Here is a 21,474-nt window from a genome sequence, read left to right on the forward strand (position 1 = left end):
GGTATCTAACTCACTTTCTTAAACTATTTACAACTTTTTCACTCTTTCTTTTTCTAACTTTCTCTCTTTCTAATTTTTTTCCTGGAAACCTCCTAGAGAAGCATCTTATTACATGCAAATCAACGGAATAAAAGAATTTCTGATTTGAAAGCATTTCTACAAAATTCTCAAATTAAAAAATATTTGAATCATATTCTTTATTAAATTTATTTTCAGATGAAAATGCCAAGGGAAGAAAAAAACAGCAGAAAACAATCTTGTTGAAAACTCGAGAGATGAAAACTGAAAAATAGTTTTCTAAAAATTAAGTTTGGACAGGTAAAGAAATTAAAGTATAAAAAGTTGGTGAAATAAAGTTGGTTATTTATTGTTGAAAGTTTACATAAACTGCAATATATACTATACCTAGATTTGGATTTTTAGAGTAGAATTAAAATAAAAATAATAAAATTAACATAAACCTTAAACATGTGAGTTACCACACAAAATTTGGACCTAATTATTAAATACAAGTTACCACTAGACAATCCAAATATATTATATATATATAGACGCATTCTTTTACAGGAGTAGACAATAAATATATTTTTACAGTAAATTAAGATTATATAATATATATACACAAAGGCATGAAAATGTAAACAAGGAATCCACGAATTGTTTTAAGTACAAAAAGTGACAAATATATAATTTTTTTATGGGTAAAACTTAAATTTCAGTCCCAGTTTATTTTTACATTTTTTATAGAATTGTATTTTTAAACACTGCAGTACAGAAAGGGGGGTGGCGTGAGCTAACCTTCCACCCCCCCCCCCCCTGTTTGAAAAGTGTGGCGGGTATGGTCTCTTTAAGTTTCCAGGTCAAGAGGAGTCTATCCAAGAAGAGTCAGGATAAAAACCATGATAGATCAGGGGGAGGAGAATAGAGATAGATAGATCGATAGATTTAAAGATAGATAGATCGATAGATTTAAAGATAGATAGATAGAACGTTGGAAAGATATATAGATATATAAATATGAAGATAGATACAAGATGGATAGATTGATAGATAATTTGTATATTTGTAAATGGACAGATAGCTATTAAATTAAACAATTAAAAATATTTGTAAACAAATACACGAACACCATAACAGTTAATCATTATTCCCTTTTCATGGTGAATTATAAAAAACATTATTTTGATGTAAGGAAATTTTGAATCCTTGTATACTGGTGCCATAATCTTTCACAAAAAATTCAGTGCATTCGTTATGACATTTTTAAACAACAAATAAGCAAGACAAATCAGAAAATTGAATTAATAAGTAAAAAAAAAGTTAAAAGTTAGTTTTACGTTTATAATCCACTGAGTTCGCAGCTATTTAAGCAATTTAATAAATTAAAAGTTTTCAGCCCAGCTTAAATTGTTAAATTGATCCCAGCTTAAATTGTTAAATTGATCCCAGCTTAAATTGTTAAATTGATCTTGAGAATAGTGATTTGCAGCTTGATTTGAGCTTAAAAGAGACTTCATTTGAAAAGGGGAAGTAAATATTTTTCATTTATTGAAATTTTTACAGATTATACTTTAGTACCATTTATTCTTTCTATGAATAGTATTCATTCCAGTTTTGCGTGAAACAAAAATAGGATATTAATTAAAGTGCAAGATTAACTAAAAATCGTATATTAAGTGTAAGTCCACTTCATTTAGAAACATTTTATTTATTAGGATTTAATCTCTTTAATTTACCGATCATTTTCCACCTTATGTTGAAGACAGCAATTCTGAGAAAAATACGCAAAAAATTGAGTCTTTGTCACGAACTGATTTTAAAATTGATTAAATTTTTAATATTAATTTTTAATCAGCATTTTGTTTAGTAAAGAATCCAGAATGATCTGTGTACTGTGGTTGATGACCTGGCTCCAGCTGACCTCTGTACTCTGTGACCTCGAGACCACAGAGTCACCTGACCCAGCCTCCAGCTTAACCTTTGTCCGTGACCTCAGAAACGTGACCAAAGAGGTCGGGGAAGGTTTGAAGTTAAAGTGTGAAGTGAAGGGAGAACCGCCAGCTCTAACTTTTAGGAATATATTCTAAACTGGGTCTGCTAAACCATAATTTAAACTGGGTCTGCTAAACCATAATTTAAACTGGGTCTGCTACACCATAATTTAAGCTGGGTCTGCTACCTTATATTCTAGACTGGGTCTGCTACACCATATTCTAAACTGGGTCCGCTACACCATATCCTGAACTGGTTGTGCTACACCATATTCTACACTAGGTCTGCTACACTATATTCTAAACTTGGTCTGCTATAACATATTCTAAACTTAGTCTGCTACACCATATTCTAAACTGGGTCTGCTACACCATATGTCTAAACTGGGTCTGCTACACCATATTCTAAACTTGGTCTGCTATACCATATTCTAAACTGGGTCTGCTACACCATATTCTAAACTTGGTCTGCTAAACCATATTTAAAACTGGTTGTGCTACACCATATTCTAAACTTGGTCTGCTATACCATATTCTAAACTGGGTCTGCTAAACCATATTTAAAACTGCGTCTGTTACACCATATTCTAAACTGGGTATGCTACATTATATTCTAAACTGGGTATGCTTCACAATATTCTTAACTGCGTCTGCTACATAATATTCTAAACTGGGTCTGCTACACTTTATTCTAAACAGCGTCTGATACACCATATTCTAAACTTAGTCTGCTACACCATATTCTAAACTGGGTCTGCTACACCATATTCTAAATTAGGTCTGCCACTATATTCTAAACTGGGTCTGCTACACTATATTCTAAACTGGGTCTGCTACACTATATGCTAAACTGGGTCTGCAACACAATATTCTAAACTGGATCTACTGCACTACATACAACAAGCATTAAAACAAATAAGAATATTCCAGGGCCCAAAAATTACTCAATTGAATTCCAGGGCTCAGCGAGACTGCAATTTGTGCAAAGATATGCACTGTGCAGAAAACAAAATAAACACAGTTTATACTTTCTCCCAAATATTTCAAGCGACCATTATATACAGAGGTGCATGCCCGATCGATTCACAACGGTTCACTTTAAAAAACTTTTATTTAATCAATAATGTGGAAGATATTGTCGTTTTTTAAAAACTTGAAAAGTGGTAAATTCTATACCTTCCTTCCTTCAGGGTACCGTTGTGTATCGTACATGCCACTTCTAAAAGGGAAGGTCACTTGAAATTTCTTCCAAATTATTCCACCACTTGACCTCAAAAAATATCTTTTGATGAAATTGATTTTTTTGTACTCATTCATTGCCCAAAAAGAATATCAACTCCGCGTAGATGGTTTAAAAACGAAGCACCTCTAATCGAAGAGCAGGGGAGACTAAGAATTAAAAACGAATTAAAACAAAGTTTACAGTCTTCGCTGCTGAAATTTAGAGAGGTATTATTGTTTTATTTTACTATCTATCTATCTATCTATCTATCTATCTGTAAGGTTGAGACCCTGGATACTGGTTACTATAGATGTGAGGCAGATAATGGGAAAGATATTATAAAATCTACTTCAGTATTAAAGGTAATGAAAATACACAGCCAGTAATAAATTAATTTTTATATAGTGAAACCCTTAATAAAGAATACATCGAAAGAATTCTTCAAATGTCGTATTCTTCACTTTCTGATAATGGAATGTTGCAGATATTTAGTTTTTTAATTAAATGACTATTTGGAACTCTTTAAAACTGTTCCCGCATATTTATGGCTATTTTTTATTTTCGCAAATACTGAAATTTACGTAATATAGTATAAAACTCATTGAAAAATTGTCAAGACGACATTTGATAAATTCTTCCGATGTATTTGTTATTAAGGGTTTCACTGCATAGTTTTATTTTTATTTTTTGTTTGTCATAAATAATATTTCTGTATCAGTATCTTTGAACAATTTATGAAGGTCGCAATCATTGTACAAGTTATGAAGGTCGCAATTATTGTACAAGTTATGAAGGTCGCAATCATTGTACAAGTTATGAAGGTCGCAATCATTGTACAAGTTATGAAGGTCGCAATCATTGTACAAGTTATGAAGGTCGCAATCATTGAACAACTTATGAAGGTCGCAATCATTGAACAAGTTATGAAGGTCGCAATCATTGTAAATATCACAGTTTTGACTTGGACTGGGACGTTGTCAATGCCTTTGTTAAATTTACGAATCGGTTTGTTCTCAACCAACAATTGAACATTCAGAGCTGGAAACTTATGTGTTGGATACTTGTAACACCGATCTTGATATCCACTGTGGGCACGTTTAATTTGAGGATTATTAATTAATATCTTAATTTTAGTTATTCCTCAATGGGTACGATTACTGCTCTTTAATAAATGAAGTTTAAAAAAAAAACATTCAAGATTTCAATTTTATAATTTAGTTTAGTTTGAAGTGTCTTTTTCTAGGTTGTGTTAGGATCAGGGAAGTTTCGTCAAGATGAGGATACAGACTATCTACATCTTCCAGCTAGCTTCGAGGCATAGTCTCACTAAACATTAAATTTTTCACCCCAGCCTAGCACACCCACTTCTGCAACTATTAATTGCAAAATATAAGTATTCTTAGTATTATATAGTTTTATCAATTATCAAATATTGTGCTTGTTTTTACGCACTGCACTCAAAACCTAGAATTGTGAATGAGAAACTAATATGTGTGTGTGCGAATACTTTTTATACAAAATCTACCCATTGAGGGATCTCCAAAAATCTCCCCCACTCCTTCCATAACCCCCCTTCCCTCATCCAAATAGATCAACCTCCCCCCTTTTCCCTCCAACCCCCTCATCCCTCCAGTCTCCCCCCCCCCTCTAATCTGCTTCCTAAGCGTAATAGGGTTTAATTTATCTAGCTCCATATTTTACTCCTTTTACTCTACATCTAGTAATAGAGATTCATATTCGAGTATATATTTATAGATGTTAATCATAGAGATAATTACAGAGATAATCTTAGAGATTTTCATTTTTTAATCAAGATAATCAAGGATTTTCATTTTTAATCAAGATAATCATAGGGATTTTCATTTTTAATCAAGATAATCATAGGGATTTTCATTTTTAATCAAGATAATAAAAGGGATTTTCATTTTTTCATCTGAAGAAACGTTTTTTCGTATTTTTCTCATGTCGCTTTCTATGAAATGTTTTTTTAATATTTCCCCATAACCTTATATAAATCCCCCAGGGGCGAGAGGGTGGCGAATTTGAAAGATTTTCACACCTTGGTTTATCTCTTGAAAAATCTCCAAAAATACTCCCAGTTCTTGATTAATATCTCAATCTCACTCCTCCCTCCTCCCTCGTTTATGATAATTAATAATTAATCTAGTTTAATTAATTAATTCAACATTAATTAAATCATTAATCTTCTTCATTAAGAAGAAAAATTTAGAATGTAAAAACTTTATACATGAAAATGTGAAGTTCCATTAAACATGGTTTATTCGAATTCAAAATTATTGAATTAACTTCAATTTTTATTTTGTGTCTCTGAAAGTGCACACACTTGTTATTTTTTGTAAATTTTAATTTTTACATTTAATTTAGAATATTTTGTTTGAAGCTGAGAAGGTGTGTTATTGAACGGTTTTGAGGCGGGGGGAGAATTTAAGTTTGAGAACTTAGGATCAGATTTCTTTTTAACGAGCTAGTTCATGCTCTACACACAACTTCGGGGCTAGAAGTTAAATTGGAAAATATGGAGCAAAAACTGTCGAAAATCAACCGATAACGAAATATTTTCGGATAAAAAATTATTTTAATTTCCAATTCCCTCGTTACTTTGTCACAGTTTCCTCACCTGGTGAAATTGCCTTACCCATCTCTCTTCTGGTCATATCAGATTGCCATCCCCCTCTCTTGATTAAGTGAGATGACCCTTCCTCTCTCTTGATTAAGTGAGATTACCCTTCCTCTCTCTTGATTAAGTGAGATTACCCTTCCTCTCTCTTGATTAAGTGAGATTACCCTTCCTCTCTCTTGATTAGGTGAGATTACCCTCCCTCTCTCATGCTAATGTGCGATTGCTTTCCCTCTTTCTATTCCATTATATATGAGGTTGCCTTTTGCTCTCTCCATTGCCGATCTTCAATCTAGCTCCTGTTTTTCGAAATTGCCTCCCACTCTTATATGAGATTGCCACCCATCTTTATTTTGTTTCAGATTGCCTCCTATTCTTTTAAGTTATATTCGACTACCAACGAAATATCTCCTTTTTTCCAGATTTCCCCCTATTCTCTTTATATATTTGAGATTGCCACCCCTCTATATCCTGTTTATTCAAAATTGCCTCCCAATCTCTTTAGTTATATATGATTGCCACCCATCTATATCCTGTTTATTCAAGATTGCCTCCCAATCTGGTTGGTTATGTAAGATTTGAACCCGTTTTATCCGACTTATGCACGATTGCCACCCAATCTCTTTGTTTATGTGAAATTGCCAACCATCTTTATCCTGCTTTTACAAGATGGCCTCACAATTTCTTTGTTTTCGTGAGATTGTCCCTCTCTAGGATCCGTTCTCCTCTATGGGCCAGGGAGTAGATGGTCTACCTTCTCATATAGAGTTCCAGGGTAGATCACCAGATCATTTCCAGCAGGTAGATTAAAGTCTGTAGACTGTAGGCTGTAGACTGTAGACTGTAGACTGAAGACTGTAGACTGTAGACTGTAGACTTTAGACTTTAGACTTTAGACTTTAGACTGTATGTAGACTATAGACTGTAGACTGTAGAGTGTATACTGTATGTAGACTATAGACTGTAGACTGTAGACTGTAGACTGTAGACTGTAGACTGTAGATTGTAGACTGCAGACTGTAGACTGTAGACTGTAGACTGTAGACTGTAGACTGTAGACTGTAGACGATCTGGTTTTAATCTACTCAGATCTGTGACAAAGGACACATGGCATGGCTACAAATTTATGACAGATAGACACATAGATAGATTGATAGGAAGATAGACACATAGATAGATTGATAGGCAGATAGACATATAGATAGATTGATAGGCAGATAGACACATAGATAGATTGATAGGCAGATAGACATATAGATAGATTGATAGGCAGATAGACATATAGATAGATTGATAGGCAGATAGACACATAGTTAGATTGATAGGCAGATAGACACATAGATAGATTGATAGGCAGATAGACATATAGATAGATTGATAGAAAGATAGATCGATAGAAAGATGAACAGAAAAAATAGACAGACAAACAGATAAAGGAATATACGTAGATAGATAGATAGACAGACACAAAGACATTAAGATAGCTCCTTAGTAGGATAAAAAAATTATAAAATATGAATAGATAAAAATTACAATAAGTATATCAAAGCAAATATGTTAATAATTTGATATAAGATAAGTAATTTAATAGTTTTCTAAATCTTTTTATTTGACACCAACTAGGAAAATTGCATATTAAGGGCATAGCTTAGAATAATATAAGATAAGTAATTTAATAGTTTTCTACATCTTCTTATTAGGCACCAACTAGCAAGATTGCATATAAAAGGCATAGCTTAGAATAATATAAGATAAGTAATTTAATAGTTTTCTAAATCTTATTTGGCACCAACTAGCAAGATTGCGTATTAAAGGCATAGCTTTGAATAATATAAGATAAGTAATTTAATAGTTTTCTACATCTTCTTATTAGGCACCAACTAGCAAGATTGCATATAAAAAGCATAGCTTAGAATAATACAAGATAAGTAATTTAATAGTTTATTACATCTTCTTATTGCGCACAAACTAGCAAGATTGCATATTAAAGGCATAGCTTTGAATAATATAAGATAAGTAATTTGATAGTTAACTACATCTTCTTATTTCGCACAGCCACGAACTAGCAAAATTGCATATTGAAGACATAACTTAGAAAATATAAGATAAGTAATTTTATATTTCGCACAAACTAGCAAGATTAAAAATGAAAATTTAAAAAAAATGTACTACTACTTATTTAGCATCAACAATTAGGAAAATATCTGCATCAAGGCATTTGCTTAGAATAACCAAATTTAAGTAATTTAACATCACACTACGTCTTTATAGAACCAGCTAGGGAAATTAATTTAGTAAAAATTTATTAGTCTATAGAGATGATAGGTCATACTTTAAGAGTTTATAGATTAGGATTATAAACAGCTAATTAGTTTCAAGTAAACATCAAACTTCAAGAATATTTTTATTATAAAAGGGACTGTAAGTTTAATTTGATGTGACCCTTCATCCAAAGATGGCAATGCCCGATTCACGATAGTACCCTTGAAACCCTAATCTGATTAATAATGTAGAAGATATTCTAGGGTTAAAAGTACCTTTATGTTTTACTGCAGTGGAATTGCTCCAGTCACTTTTGAAGAGAAACCACAATTGAAAATAATCAGATTTTAAATGATCAACATGGATATATCTAATTCATGATTTATCAGACAAAGCTTTAAAGGGTACCGTTGTGTATCGGGCTTTGCCATCTTTGCATAGAGGGTCACTTGAAATTACGCTTCCAATTCTTGAAAAGTAACTTAAAGTGATCCTACGTCGAAAATGTGCCATTAATGATTTTGTTTATTCAATTTAAGAATTGGATTCAATGCAGCAAAACCATGATTAATCATCGTTAGTTAGAAAACGTTGACTATCTCTTTAAGATTGAAATTTTGATATTTCATTTTAATCATAAATCTACATTACACAGCATGCCTTTCAATGTTGGCTACTTAACTGATAGAATTCATAAAGGTGGAGGGGGGTGGGGGGGGGGAGGGTCTAATAGGTTTGAAGAGTGGATGAAGATTAAATTGTGGATTTAATAAATATTTGAAGTTAGATCTAGAATTAACTTAGGATTAACGTATTTCTCAAGGGATTTAGGACTGTTCAGTTTTAGGCAGTTTATCTTAGGGCTGTTTAGTTTTAGGCAGTCTATCTTCGGACTGTTCAGTTTTAGGCAGTTTATCTTAGGACTGTTCAGTTTTAGGCAGTTTATCTTAGGACTGTTCAGTTTTAGGCAGTTTATCTTAGCACTGTTCAGTTTTAGGCAGTTTATCTTAGGGCTGTTCAAATTTTAGGAGTCGAACTTAGAATTGTTTAATTCTAGGGTTGTTAGTGTTAGACAGTTTAATTTGAATTGGTTCAATTCCGGAGAGGTAGTTTTCTAGCAATTGATCTACAGTTGATTTTATTTGAGTAGTTCAAATTTTTGCTGTTGTACTTTTGTACTGCTGTTGTTGAATAAGAAAACCACCTTGTACCTATAATATTTTTACCCCTTGTACCCTTTAAGTTTAGGGCCCCTTGTACCTAAATTATCCCTGAACAAATAATAATAAAAAGTATGTTAGTGAGCTCTAATCAGATAAACTGCAGGACACATGTTGTTTATCTATTCAAACAAATTGATCATTAATTTTTATCAAGAATACACGGTCAATAAATAAACAGGGGTATTTATATTTAGTAATAAATAAACAGGGGTGTTCACATATATATATAATATATATCAATATTTTAGAGCCTGGCTAATCCTAAAACAAATAGTGCTAACGAGCTGCCTAGTCTTAAACCTGATGAATCAAAAGGAGAATGTCAAAAGTATGTCGGGACAGCGTGCTCTAAGGTATGTATTAATGGGAGAATGTCGGAAGTATGTCGGCACTTTAAGGTATGTCTTAGATGGAGAATGTCGAAAGTATATTGGGACAGCGTGCTCTAAGATATGTATTAATGGGATAATGTTAGAGGTATATCAATTGTCAAATGTAATCAAAAGAAGCGTTTTGCCATTGGTCGCCATTTTTCAAAATTTTTAAGAAAAAAAGTATTCAGTTGCAAAATCCGGATGGAATAAAATATAAACATAAGCTTCCAAAAGAGTCAGTTATCAAGAAAGTTCATGTTAGTTATCAGAAGTATTTTTGTTATCTCTGATCCGCCCTAAATATTGAACCCATGTTTAAAGGGACTGTATAAACGTACTTTCAAGTTACCCTCCATGCAAAGATGGCAATGCCTAATTTATAACGGTACAGTTAAAAGCTTTGTCTGATCAAGTATGTTTATGTTTCTTTAAACTGTTTATTTTGATTTTCGGTTTCTCTGCGAAAGTGACTTACGCATTTCTTGTTTAAAAGAAGCAATGACTGGAGAAACTCACAGAAATACTCAGAAAAACGAGCATGGAGGGTCACTTGACATTATGCATACAATCCCTTTATGGATTGCATGTCTAAGTTTCACAGGTCTAAAGGAATGGTTTAATTAACGATGCAATATATGCCTTGATCCTCTAACAGCTAAACCGGCAAACAGTCACGCTATTCCATATTCAGCTGAACAGTAAACAATATTTATTGCAGATTTGGGATCAGCAAACCTAGAGTAAGAAATGGGGGGGCCGGGTGGGGGGGGGATTCAGAAATATGTTTTGTCTGCAGCTTATTAAACTGAACTCTTTGAATATTTTTTAGTAGATTTTTTGATAATTAAAAAGGACTGTTCAGGTAGTTTTTGTTATCCATTAATTTCAAATTGGAATGAGACCAAATTAGGCCATTTTCTTATTCTACAAAAAAAATTCCATTACTTTTCTTACATTACTAAAAAGATTCCTGCCAGTGTGATTTAATTATCTTATTATTTCACAAATTTATCTATTGAATTTATTTATTGAATGAGTGATTGGTTGATTGATTGATTGCCTGATTGATTAGGTGCTAGGGAGCAGCTTTGTATTTGTATCCACTGAGCAGCGTTATATTGAGCAGAAGCTAGCTGCTACCTTTGCGGTCATTGCAACCTCTCCAGATATGTCTGCCAGGTAATATAAAGGGAGACGTCGGCAATATTTGAAATCGTTAAAAGAACGTTTTAGTTTAACGCATTGCTGAACCCAATTATTATTTTAAGAAGTAAGAAAATTATTCTTTTAAAGTTTTAAACATTCTGAATCCTAAATCAAAACATTTTAGTTCCAGGGTTCTATTTTCTAAACCAAGACATTTTAGTTCCAGGGTTCTATATTTCTAAATCAAAACATTTTAGTTCCAGGGTTCTATTTTTCTAAGTCAAAACATTTTAGTTCCAAGGTTCTATTTTTCTAAACCAAGACATTTTAGTTCCAAGGTTCTATTTTTCTAAACCAAGACATTTTAGTTCCAAGGTCCTATTTTTCTAAACCAAAACATTTTAGTTCCAGGGTTCTATTTTTCTAAACCAAGACATTTTAGTTCCAGGGTTCTATTTTTCTAAAGTAAGTTGAGGGGACCCTACGTAAAAACAAAAAATGCCTGATTCAGAACAATACCCTTGAAACCTCTATCTGATTAACATCAATGTGGAAAATATTGTCGTTTTTCTGAAAAGTGTTTAATTCTGATAATATCTCCATGTCATTAAATCAAGAAATGCGATTTTGTAGAGAAACCGTAAATTAAAATAAACGTTTAAAAAACAGAACAAAAAGATGGATAACTAATTCAAACTTGTTCAGATAATGTTTCAATGGCACCTAAAGGGTATACATACTTTAAAGGCTGTATATGTTAAATAGTTCAGTTTAAAGATGGATAAAAAATTAATACTTGATCAGACAAAGCTTTTAATGGCACCATTTCAAATCGGACACATAAACTTTTCGTGGGTTACTTGTAATTACATGAAATTACATTTTAATTCACTTTAAATGGCATTCTAAAGGGTACAAATAATTTAAAGGGTGTATATTTTAAATGGTAAACAAAACAATTTAAAGAGTATCTATATGGTTAAAGGGCATTTTTCCCAAAACAACTCTAAAATCCCCCTTTAACTGTATTTCAGTCCTCGGGACAATAAAACAAACAGAAAGTAAGATTGACAGCTAGACAAGTAGACTGACAAACAAAAATAAAGACAGGGGGAACAAATCCAATTAAATGAAATAAATAAATAAGGTTTTAGATTTATATATTGTTTCTTAAAACATTAGGAACAGATTACTAACAAGTAAACAGACAAACGGACAAACGGACAAACAAACGAACACCCAAACAGACAAATGAACTGAACACTTGTCTCAAACTCTAATTTTCTTACCCAGATATCTATGCAGCCTGATGATGTCATCGTCAAAATATGAATTCTGATAAATCTAATAGTCATAGCTTTAAATATCAAAGGTTTACACCATCAGGTTCCAAAGATATAGGGATTATAAATTTAGAGTTTATGGCAAGTTTTCAGTTCCCTTTAAAAGGGTGTGACCAATAAAATTTTTAAAGCAGATAACATTTTGTTTTTTTGGTTCTAAAATTAGAATAATTATAATAATTAGATTCTTTAAAAACATTTTTGACATGTCTGTCTGAAAACATATTTGTTGTAAACAAGTGTAAAAAATTGTAAAACTGTCATAAATGGAGAAAGTCGTAATTAGTTTCGATGTCATTGTACACTGTACAGTAAACTGAATTGTGTAATGTACAGTAAACTATACCGTACACTGTACATTGTACACTTTAATTTATATATGGGGGGTGGGTGAATTTATGTATTTTTTACTGTTTTTACATATAATATTTTAATATATTCTTACCTTGTAATTTCTAGATGTGCTGAGTTTGCTATACCTTCAATCTGCCATAGCACATTCCCACTCTGTGATCTGCGAACTGAGAAACCAAGAAAACTTTGCAGGTGAGTAAGTGAGTGAATAAGTGAGTGAGTAAGTGAGTGAGTCAGTGAGTTAGTGAGTCAGTGAGTCAGTGAGTCAGTCAGTGAGTCAGTGAGTCAGTCAGTCAGTCAATGAGCGAGTGAGTGAGTTTTACATAAACACAGATCATTCATTTTGAGCGATAAGAATGAAGTAAAAGTCAGAAAATTGGGAATCGATTTTTTCTTTAAATTAAGAAATGTCACTTAAACACGATTTTTCCATTTTAATGTCATAACTGATATATATGTTAACATGTTTGGGCAAATATTTAGAAATTAATCAGTCAAAAATTCCAAAATCCTAAACAAGGTTTTCTAGATATTTCAAATTTGAAATAAAACTTTTGAATCGATTTTAATAGCTTTTATGGTTGTATCAATGATATGGCATAATTATATTAATATCATTTTTTTATGCAAGTATCTTTTTATATTGAGATCTCTTTCATCAGCACCAGATTTTAAATAATGATAATTCAAAAAGTGAAAAGTGACATGATAAAAATTGTTGCAAAAAAATGTTGTTTATCAAGGTTAAAAGATTTGATGGATTTGATAAGATAATTTAATTTGATAAATGCATTTCTTTTAATAAAAAATGCACAACTCTTTGAAATTTTAGATCTACATTGCTAAAATATATAAAAGCAAACAAAGAAAAAGAGTGAAAAAAAGTTGATAGAAGAAATTTTACTTTTTAAATTATTTTTGTGGTAACTCACATCAGCCAAGAAATCCTAAAAAAATGTTATTTTTTCCTTTTCTTAAAATGTATGAATAAATATCTCAAAACTAAGGAAAGCACATTTTTTTTAAATTCAAGAATAACACTTGGATCAAAAACATTCTAATCGTAGTCTTTCCATGTTCCTAGTCCTAGTTCGATACTGACACTAATTGGATAAAAATAAACAGGTTTAAATTAAAAAAAGAATGGCAGGATTTAATGTCAAATGAAATTTAATATTAAAACATTGAAAGTTCATAAAAGTTTGTGATTAACTTTTTGTTTCGAATTAAATATCATGCAAACTGGATTAAAAATAAACATATTTTAATCAAGGAATTTAAGTTTGATTTTACAGCCAAAGTTTTAGAAAAGATTTTATACTTTTTTACTTGATTTTATGGTTTGACTAAGGCCTGGTTTTGAAACGTATTTTTAAATGTAATTTTCTACGACTGGGTTGAGTTTGTAACAATTTAATAACATGTTGAATGTTCATGATTCGTGTTCTGCACATTTAATTCCAAAGTTTGCGAAATCCATGCAAAAATCATGCAATGCAGAAGGGTACAAATATGGCGTTAATAAATAAGTAAATCTATATACTAAACCTATTCGCTCATATATGTATATATATATATATATATATATATACAAGGTTATCCATAAATGATAAGACTTCAGAGACGACTGTACGGAATAATTGCTGTCTGTTTCCAAATTCATGATTCCCTGCAACTGTAAACTTTTTTCTTTCTTTGCTAAATCATAAAGTAAGATATTAACAGACTATATTCAAGGCAGAAAACTCAATATAACCTGGGGATCGTCGTATTTCAAGAGTTTTAGGTCGTCTTTACACTTACAGTCTCATCCTTTTTGGGTAACCCTTTATGAATATATATATATATCTGCCCAAAGGAAAACCTGGGGTGGGAGAGGCTAAACAAATTCGAAATATATTTTTCTTCAAAGTGTTTTTAAGACCTGGGAACGCCTGATACTCCAAAATAATATGGCATAAAATGGTTTGTTGTTTTACTCTAAAGGTTAGCTAAGTAGTTCCATTTCCCACTCTTCTATCTCCCCCCGGCGGCCCCCTCGCCCATTGTTTGCCGACCACTTACTTTTCCGTCTTCCCCCCTCCCTGGTGTTTAATCATGACTATGCTAAAAGATAAAAACTCAAATATAAATGTTTAGATACAACAAAACTATAATCAAAACCAATGTTTTCTACAAAATTATAATCTTTTTAATTAGACCAGCAAGATCAGAAACGTTTTTTGAAATGTCGAAAAATCAATGATTGTGTATTCCAGAAATAAATAGAAATGAATGACTGTATATTCCAGAAACAAATGATGATTGAAAGGATGAATATACATTATAAGGAAGGATGAAAGAAAGAATGAAAGGATGAATATATATTCTAGGGATGAGTGAATGAATGAATATATATGTATATATTTTAGGGATGAATGATGAATGTATATATATTCTAGGGATGAATGTGATGTGTTAGAGAATGATATCTGTAGAACTGAACTAGCGATCGCTAAATCTCATCCAATGATCGGCCACCAGATGGGTCTACCAGAGTGTACAGAGCTACCACCAATCGGATCAAGGAAACACATAAATCAATAAATCAATAAATCAGTAAATCAATTATAAATCAGAAAATCTTCGAAAAATTTAGATTACCGGTAAACCTTGTAAAGTTTTGACATTTTGAAATTAAGTCGCTGAACTGCCAACTGCCAATTCAAATTTGAACCACCGATTCAAAGTTAAAGATAAAGATGGATTTGATTCGCTGATTTAAATATGAACCAGCGGCAGGCAGTTTAAATTCATTAAATTTGGACTCACATCAATTTATTGTCCCAGCAAGCCACTTTAATATTTTTTAGTCCTAACTTATTTTTTTGCTTTAATATTCTTAAATGTATGATTAATCGTCTCTGAGAACAGAAATTGTTATTTCTTCTTATTTTAAAGATATTGTTGCGGCCCCATGGGATATAAAAACATTTATTTATTTTATCTGATTTGTGTTTGTACAGGGATGCCCACAATTGTGTAAGATTAGAAATACCTAACATCGGTCAACTTATTCAACCACACAGCTGCTACAAAGGGACAGGGGGGGACTACAGGGGAACTCATAGCATGACAAGGTAGATAGATAGATAGATATATATATAGATAGATAAATAGATAGATGGACAGATAACCTATTATCTATTCAGGTCTGGGTTGACCTGTAAACCCTGGGCAGAGCAACTGACCATTAAATCAATACCAAACCATCTAGAGTTAGTAGGTAAACATTAGAATTATCATCATAACAATTATCATTTCCTTTCTAACAACATTAAATACAGATAAAATTGTCGTCTTCCTACTCCACAGTTTAATGGGCCTCACTGTATATCTTCATGATGATAACAATATGCAACAACTTCAGTCAAGTATAAGAGATACTCATTTGTTTAGTATTTAATAATAACAATGATAATAATGATACTATTCAGGTGGGCACAACTACTGCCGTAATCCTAGTGGTTCAGAGGAGCTGGACGAACCCTGGTGCTACACGGACGATCCATCTCTACCAAAAGAGGTAGAACGAAAAGACGATACGAAGACACAAAGACGATTTTAAGATTTTTAGTGAAAGATTAAACGTTTTATAGTTTATCGCGTAGTTTCAGTTTATTGTACAGTACTTCTTGCACAGTATTTTTATGTACAAGTGCAGTCCACTGTTAATGGTTACACGGAATGACGATTTTAAAGACACAAAGACAGATTCAAAGCGTTTGGTCTACAGTGTATCTTGTACCCTGTACAATGTAAAGTGTTAATTAGATGTACAGCGTTCCTTGTACGTTTGTACATTTATAGTGTAAATTTTGTGTGTGTTTTGTGTATGATATAAGGGAAGGTGTACAACGTACAGGGGTTACTAACAAAGAATGAGACTTCAGAGACGACTGTACGGTTTTTGTTTAAGTCACTTTCCTTATATTCAGGGTTCCTTGCAGAATTAAACTGGCTCATTTCTCTGCTTTATCATTTAGTCAGAACTCAAAAATCAAGCTTTAAATCGTCATATTTTATAGACTTGGATCGTATTTAGAGTCTCGTCCGTGAGTAGCCCTGTTTATTGTAAATTGTATTATGTGCGGCGTAATATATGGTAATATTCCATGTTTAAATAATTAGAATATTCTTATCATACTTTCTAGATTCTTATGATTCAATAATTTTTCCCTGTCACACCTAATTCCAAAGTTTGCGAAATCCATGCAAAAATCATGCAATGCAGAAGGGTACAAATATGGCGTTAATAAATAAGTAAATCTATATACTAAACCTATTCGCTCATATATGTATATATATATATATATATATATATACAAGGTAAAATTACAAGTCAAATATATTTATATAAAATAAACTGCCTCAGGCTTTGTTTTATAGTTTTGATGTCCTTAATTCTAACTTTATAACAGATTAAATTCTTCCGTCGAACAATCTTTTTTTCCACCAAAGAAACTAAATTCTACCCTCAAAATAAACTTAAGCTTAATTTAAAAATGGCTTGGCAATACCCGATTTACAACAGTACCTTTAAACGTTTTGTTTAGCTGATCAAGTATGAATTATATGTCTTTGTTTGTTTAACTGTTTATTTTTATTTGCTTCTGAGCTTCCTATCAGACTGAAATACTTTTCGAGAAATGAAATCGATGTTATCTTTCACATTTTTGAAAAAATAAAGGTTTCCAGAGTACCGTTGTTAATCAAGCATTGCCATCTTTGCATCGAGGGCCACTTGAAATTACGCTTACAGTCCCTTTAAACTCTTATTTGCTAAACCTTATCTTTGCAACTTGACGTTGTAGACCTCTGATATTTCAAACTATAAAGTTTGCTAGATTATACAGACACAAGCTTTGGACCATGGGTTGCACAAAATATAGAGATTAGAAAATTAGAGTTTATTCAAAACCGACCCCTGTTTTATTTAACCAGCTTTCGTCGATTTAATGAATTACAAACCCCACTTTTTCTTGCAGCTTTGTACCCTACTCCTGCACCTTTTCTTTTTAAGAATTCTTCTTGTTCTCTTGTGTTAAAGAACAACCCCATAAAGATTCTGTGAAGCAGTAAAAATCAAATGAGATCAGATAAATCTGGAAAAGATTTTATATAATTTCTTTGATGCTATCAAGGGGTTTGATATTAGTGTTTACTTTCTTCTTTTAATTTAATTTTATTATACATAATATGCCAGGGTTCAAGAGTTTACAATTAGTTACACTTACATAATTTTCAATAAATAATAAATGTGGTTCTGAAAATTAAAGTTAAAACAAATTATTATCCGATTGGTTCTATTTCTAATTAGATCTAATATTTTCACCACAGAGCAAATTTTGGTGAATTTAGCGAAATTAACGTTAAACGAAGCGTTATAGTATTTTTTATACTTTTAACACTTAAGAATTCAAAAAGCATGATACAAAAAGTATGAAAAGACAAAATCTTAAAATTGAATTAAAAGCATAGAGAATAGAATATATATTAGAGAGGAATTTAAAGAATCTCTCGGTATGAATTTTTTCAGTCCCTTTCAGCCTGAAAAGGAGTTCAAAGTGTACAAATCATGTAAATGTTCACAAATTATGTGCAGTAGAGTACATTAATACAATATGTTCCCTAGACTATTTATTTCAATTTCGAAATTTTTGAAGCTGTTAAATAAACTTTATTATGAATTAGGTGAATAAAAACCATCATTTGATTTATAGTTATAACGGAAAATCATCGTTTGTAAAGTCAAAGGCATGGAGTCTATGTGAAATGATCATTGGCCAATTATGAAACCAGCCTATTTCATAATTTGGTTTTCTTTTAACATTATTTTTAGATTTTCTATAAAATGATATTCCAGGCCCCAAAAGGTTATATAGCATAAATATGTGAAGTACACCTGCAGTATGGAAACAGTACGACAAAATGGCCGTTTTACACTTTTTTCTAGTAAATTCCCATCTAATATATATTCTATTCTCTTTGATTAAAAGTGATTTTTAAATCAGGACACCTGGATCACCGTAGTGCAAACCAATTCTTGATTTTAACATCATTTTTCTTTCCTATATAGTATATACCCCTTTTTAACTCAATTTGCGTTTTTTATTAAATAAAAGGCGGGACCGTTAATTTTTCCTTCATATCTGATCCCAGGCTGACATGACACCTAACATATACATTTTATTTAAGATAACGGACTCTACAAGATGTCTCAAGAAACCCGTATTGGTAGCTAGAGCCTAAATTTTGTTACTTTGTACCAATATTAACGATTTTGGACATTTTTGAAATTTTTTATTCAATTTAAAAAATTTGAGGTTTCTAAAATTCTTTAAAATTATAAAATACAAAATCATTAATAAGCAAACGAAAAAACAAGACTGAAAAACAGCTGAAAACATAGTTCATGGGGAAACATTTTGCAACCAAAAAAACTCATATAACATACATTTGCAATATATGATTATGTAGACCAATGGATACTTTTAACCAAATATTGAACATTAAATTTTCCTATGGTTTGTTTGAAACAAAATGTAGCTAATTACGAATCTTAATGAAAAAATAAATGTTCAGTCATTAATTACACATATAATACATTTTTTAATCCCTTCGCGTAAATATTTTTACCATTAATTTTAGCTTTTAAATGTTGTTTCCGTGTTTTGATTTTTCTTCGTACATCATAAATTTAAAAATCAAATTTGCAGGTTTGCATTAATTAATTTCATAATAAAAGTGCTATAAAGTAAGCATCGTGCTATTAAGTTAAATTAGCTGTACATTATAGCACGTGTGTTATAAAGTTTTGATTGGATCCCGGACTTTTTCCAAAAAAATTAGAATACTTCCAAAATGTTTTTTTTCATTTGAAATGAAAATAAAATTGAAATCAACTTTATATTTTGACTTCTGCTTTGTTTCAAAGCTTATTTGATCTAGAAATAGCCATTGAAATAAGATAAGTACACAAACGTTTTATAAAATTATCTATAACACAATTATTTTGGCACGACGTGCTTTACAGTTTTTGAACTATATAACACTGCAAACCAAAATAACAGTGTTATAAATAATTAATTAAAAGATGAATCGATTTTTTTCATTCTGGCCTTCACTGGGGTCTTTTAAATTTCCACAAAAAATGTTTGTCACGATGGGTATAACCTTTTGATGTTTACTGGATACAAACATACAAATTACAAGTCAAATATATTTATATAAAATAAACTGCCTCAGGCTTTGTTTTATAGTTTTGATGTCCTTAATTCTAACTTTATAACAGATTAAACAGATTAAACAGATTAAACAGATTAAACAGATTAAACACATTAAACACATTAAACACATTAAACAGATTAAACAGATTAAACAGATTAAACAGATTAAACAGATTAAACAGATTAAACAGATTAAACATATTAAACATATTAAATAAATTAAATAGATTAAACAGATTAAACAGATTAAACAGATTAAATAGATTAATCTGATTAAATAAATTAAATAGACTAAACAGATTAAGAATAATAAGAATATAAAACAGTTAAATGTATTATTTGTCGCCCTTTTTGCTTCATCAATTTAAGACATTTTTGTTTTATTTGACTACAGCACTGATAAAAATAATGATTATGTGGCGGAAGACGACTCAAGATGAAGAGGCTGAAGCCGGATACTCGGACGCGGCAAGATGAACATCAGATTCCTGCCACGTCACCTTGATATATAGGGGGGGGTGAATGGGGGAGGTGACAGGAAAAGAACAAATGTATTTGATTGTGTACAGTGTTGTGTAGTGTGTAGACAGCATACTAACTATTCTCATTGTTCCTTTTTCCTATAAAGTAGGTATGCAGTATGTATAGTGTATATCTACTTCAGAGATAGATAGATAGATAGATAGATAGATAGATAGATAGATAGATAGATAGATAGATAGATAGATAGATAGATAGATAGACAGACAAATAGACATTTACCAATATATTTGTCAAGCTTTGTTCAGTATATATATATCGTATATTTACAATACATGCATATATTTACATATATGCAGTAGCAATAATCATATATATATATATAATTTGAAAATAATTAAGTATACGTATATATTATATATCGGATAGTATTCAAGAATATCTATAATTGATTATATAAGGTGATTACATAAATATATAGAATACAAGGGGGAAAAGAAAGCAATAAGATTTTAAGAAAATTAGCAAAAAAATGAATCTTCAAAATTGCATTAAAATTTATGTCTTTCTTGAATTTGAAAATTAGTTTTTGCTCCAATCTATGATTTTCTAACCCCTATATCTTTGCCGCTTGTTGTTGTGGACCTTTGATTATTTCAAGCTATACATTCTGTAATTAGTCTGAGATTAAAATATCAAAGGTGTTTACCGTCGGGTTGCAAAGATATAGGAATTAGAAAATTTGAGTATGACACAAAAAATTAAATTCCTTATATTAAGAATTTTCAAACAATTCAAAAATAGTTTCCAGTTTTCGATAATTATTCTTTGAAACTTTCTGCAGTTTTGATATTGTTTTCATTATGCTGTGAGATTCAGAAACTCACTGGTATGAGTTTGCAACCTCGAAGCTTCTTTTGATGTGAAATTACGCCTAGTATGAGAAAACAAAGGAATTGAGTGTTTGCCACCAACTCTGATTTTCTAATCCCTATATCTTTGGATTCCAACCTCGTTAAACCTTTGACATTTCAAACTATGACTTCTGAGTCCAAAACTAAAGAACGAAAAGTTTTGACTTAAATTTTAAGTTCATAGTTAAATGCCACTTCTGACTTAATTTAAACCCGAACTTTAACCGTGAGGTTAAATATTTAAACCTGTGGTTAAATA

General features: G+C 31.2%; 1 protein-coding gene across 2 annotated transcripts in view; it reads left to right on the forward strand.

The window, feature by feature from the left end:
- The first annotated feature begins 220 nt into the window (after positions 1–220).
- Positions 221–21,474, forward strand: part of LOC111708180 (inactive tyrosine-protein kinase transmembrane receptor ROR1) — a 34,080-nt gene continuing 12,826 nt past the window's right edge. The window contains exons 1-13 of one of the 2 annotated variants that reach the window (XM_023481478.1): positions 221–318; positions 1,868–2,074; positions 3,338–3,440; positions 3,495–3,575; positions 4,457–4,528; positions 6,566–6,652; positions 9,585–9,689; positions 10,783–10,889; positions 12,659–12,745; positions 14,995–15,120; positions 15,559–15,672; positions 15,745–15,818; positions 16,030–16,118. In XM_023481478.1, coding sequence (XP_023337246.1) covers positions 1,881–2,074; positions 3,338–3,440; positions 3,495–3,575; positions 4,457–4,528; positions 6,566–6,652; positions 9,585–9,689; positions 10,783–10,889; positions 12,659–12,745; positions 14,995–15,120; positions 15,559–15,672; positions 15,745–15,818; positions 16,030–16,118 — 1,239 coding nt within the window. In that variant the 5' untranslated portion in view covers positions 221–318; positions 1,868–1,880. The remainder of the gene's footprint in view (positions 319–1,867; positions 2,075–3,337; positions 3,441–3,494; positions 3,576–4,456; positions 4,529–6,565; positions 6,653–9,584; positions 9,690–10,782; positions 10,890–12,658; positions 12,746–14,994; positions 15,121–15,558; positions 15,673–15,744; positions 15,819–16,029; positions 16,119–21,474) is intronic. The other variant, XM_023481479.1, reaches the window with a different exon arrangement.

This window comes from Eurytemora carolleeae, unplaced genomic scaffold, assembly GCF_000591075.1.
Source record: "Eurytemora carolleeae unplaced genomic scaffold, Eaff_2.0 scaffold839, whole genome shotgun sequence".
Classification (NCBI taxonomy): domain Eukaryota; kingdom Metazoa; phylum Arthropoda; class Copepoda; order Calanoida; family Temoridae; genus Eurytemora; species Eurytemora carolleeae.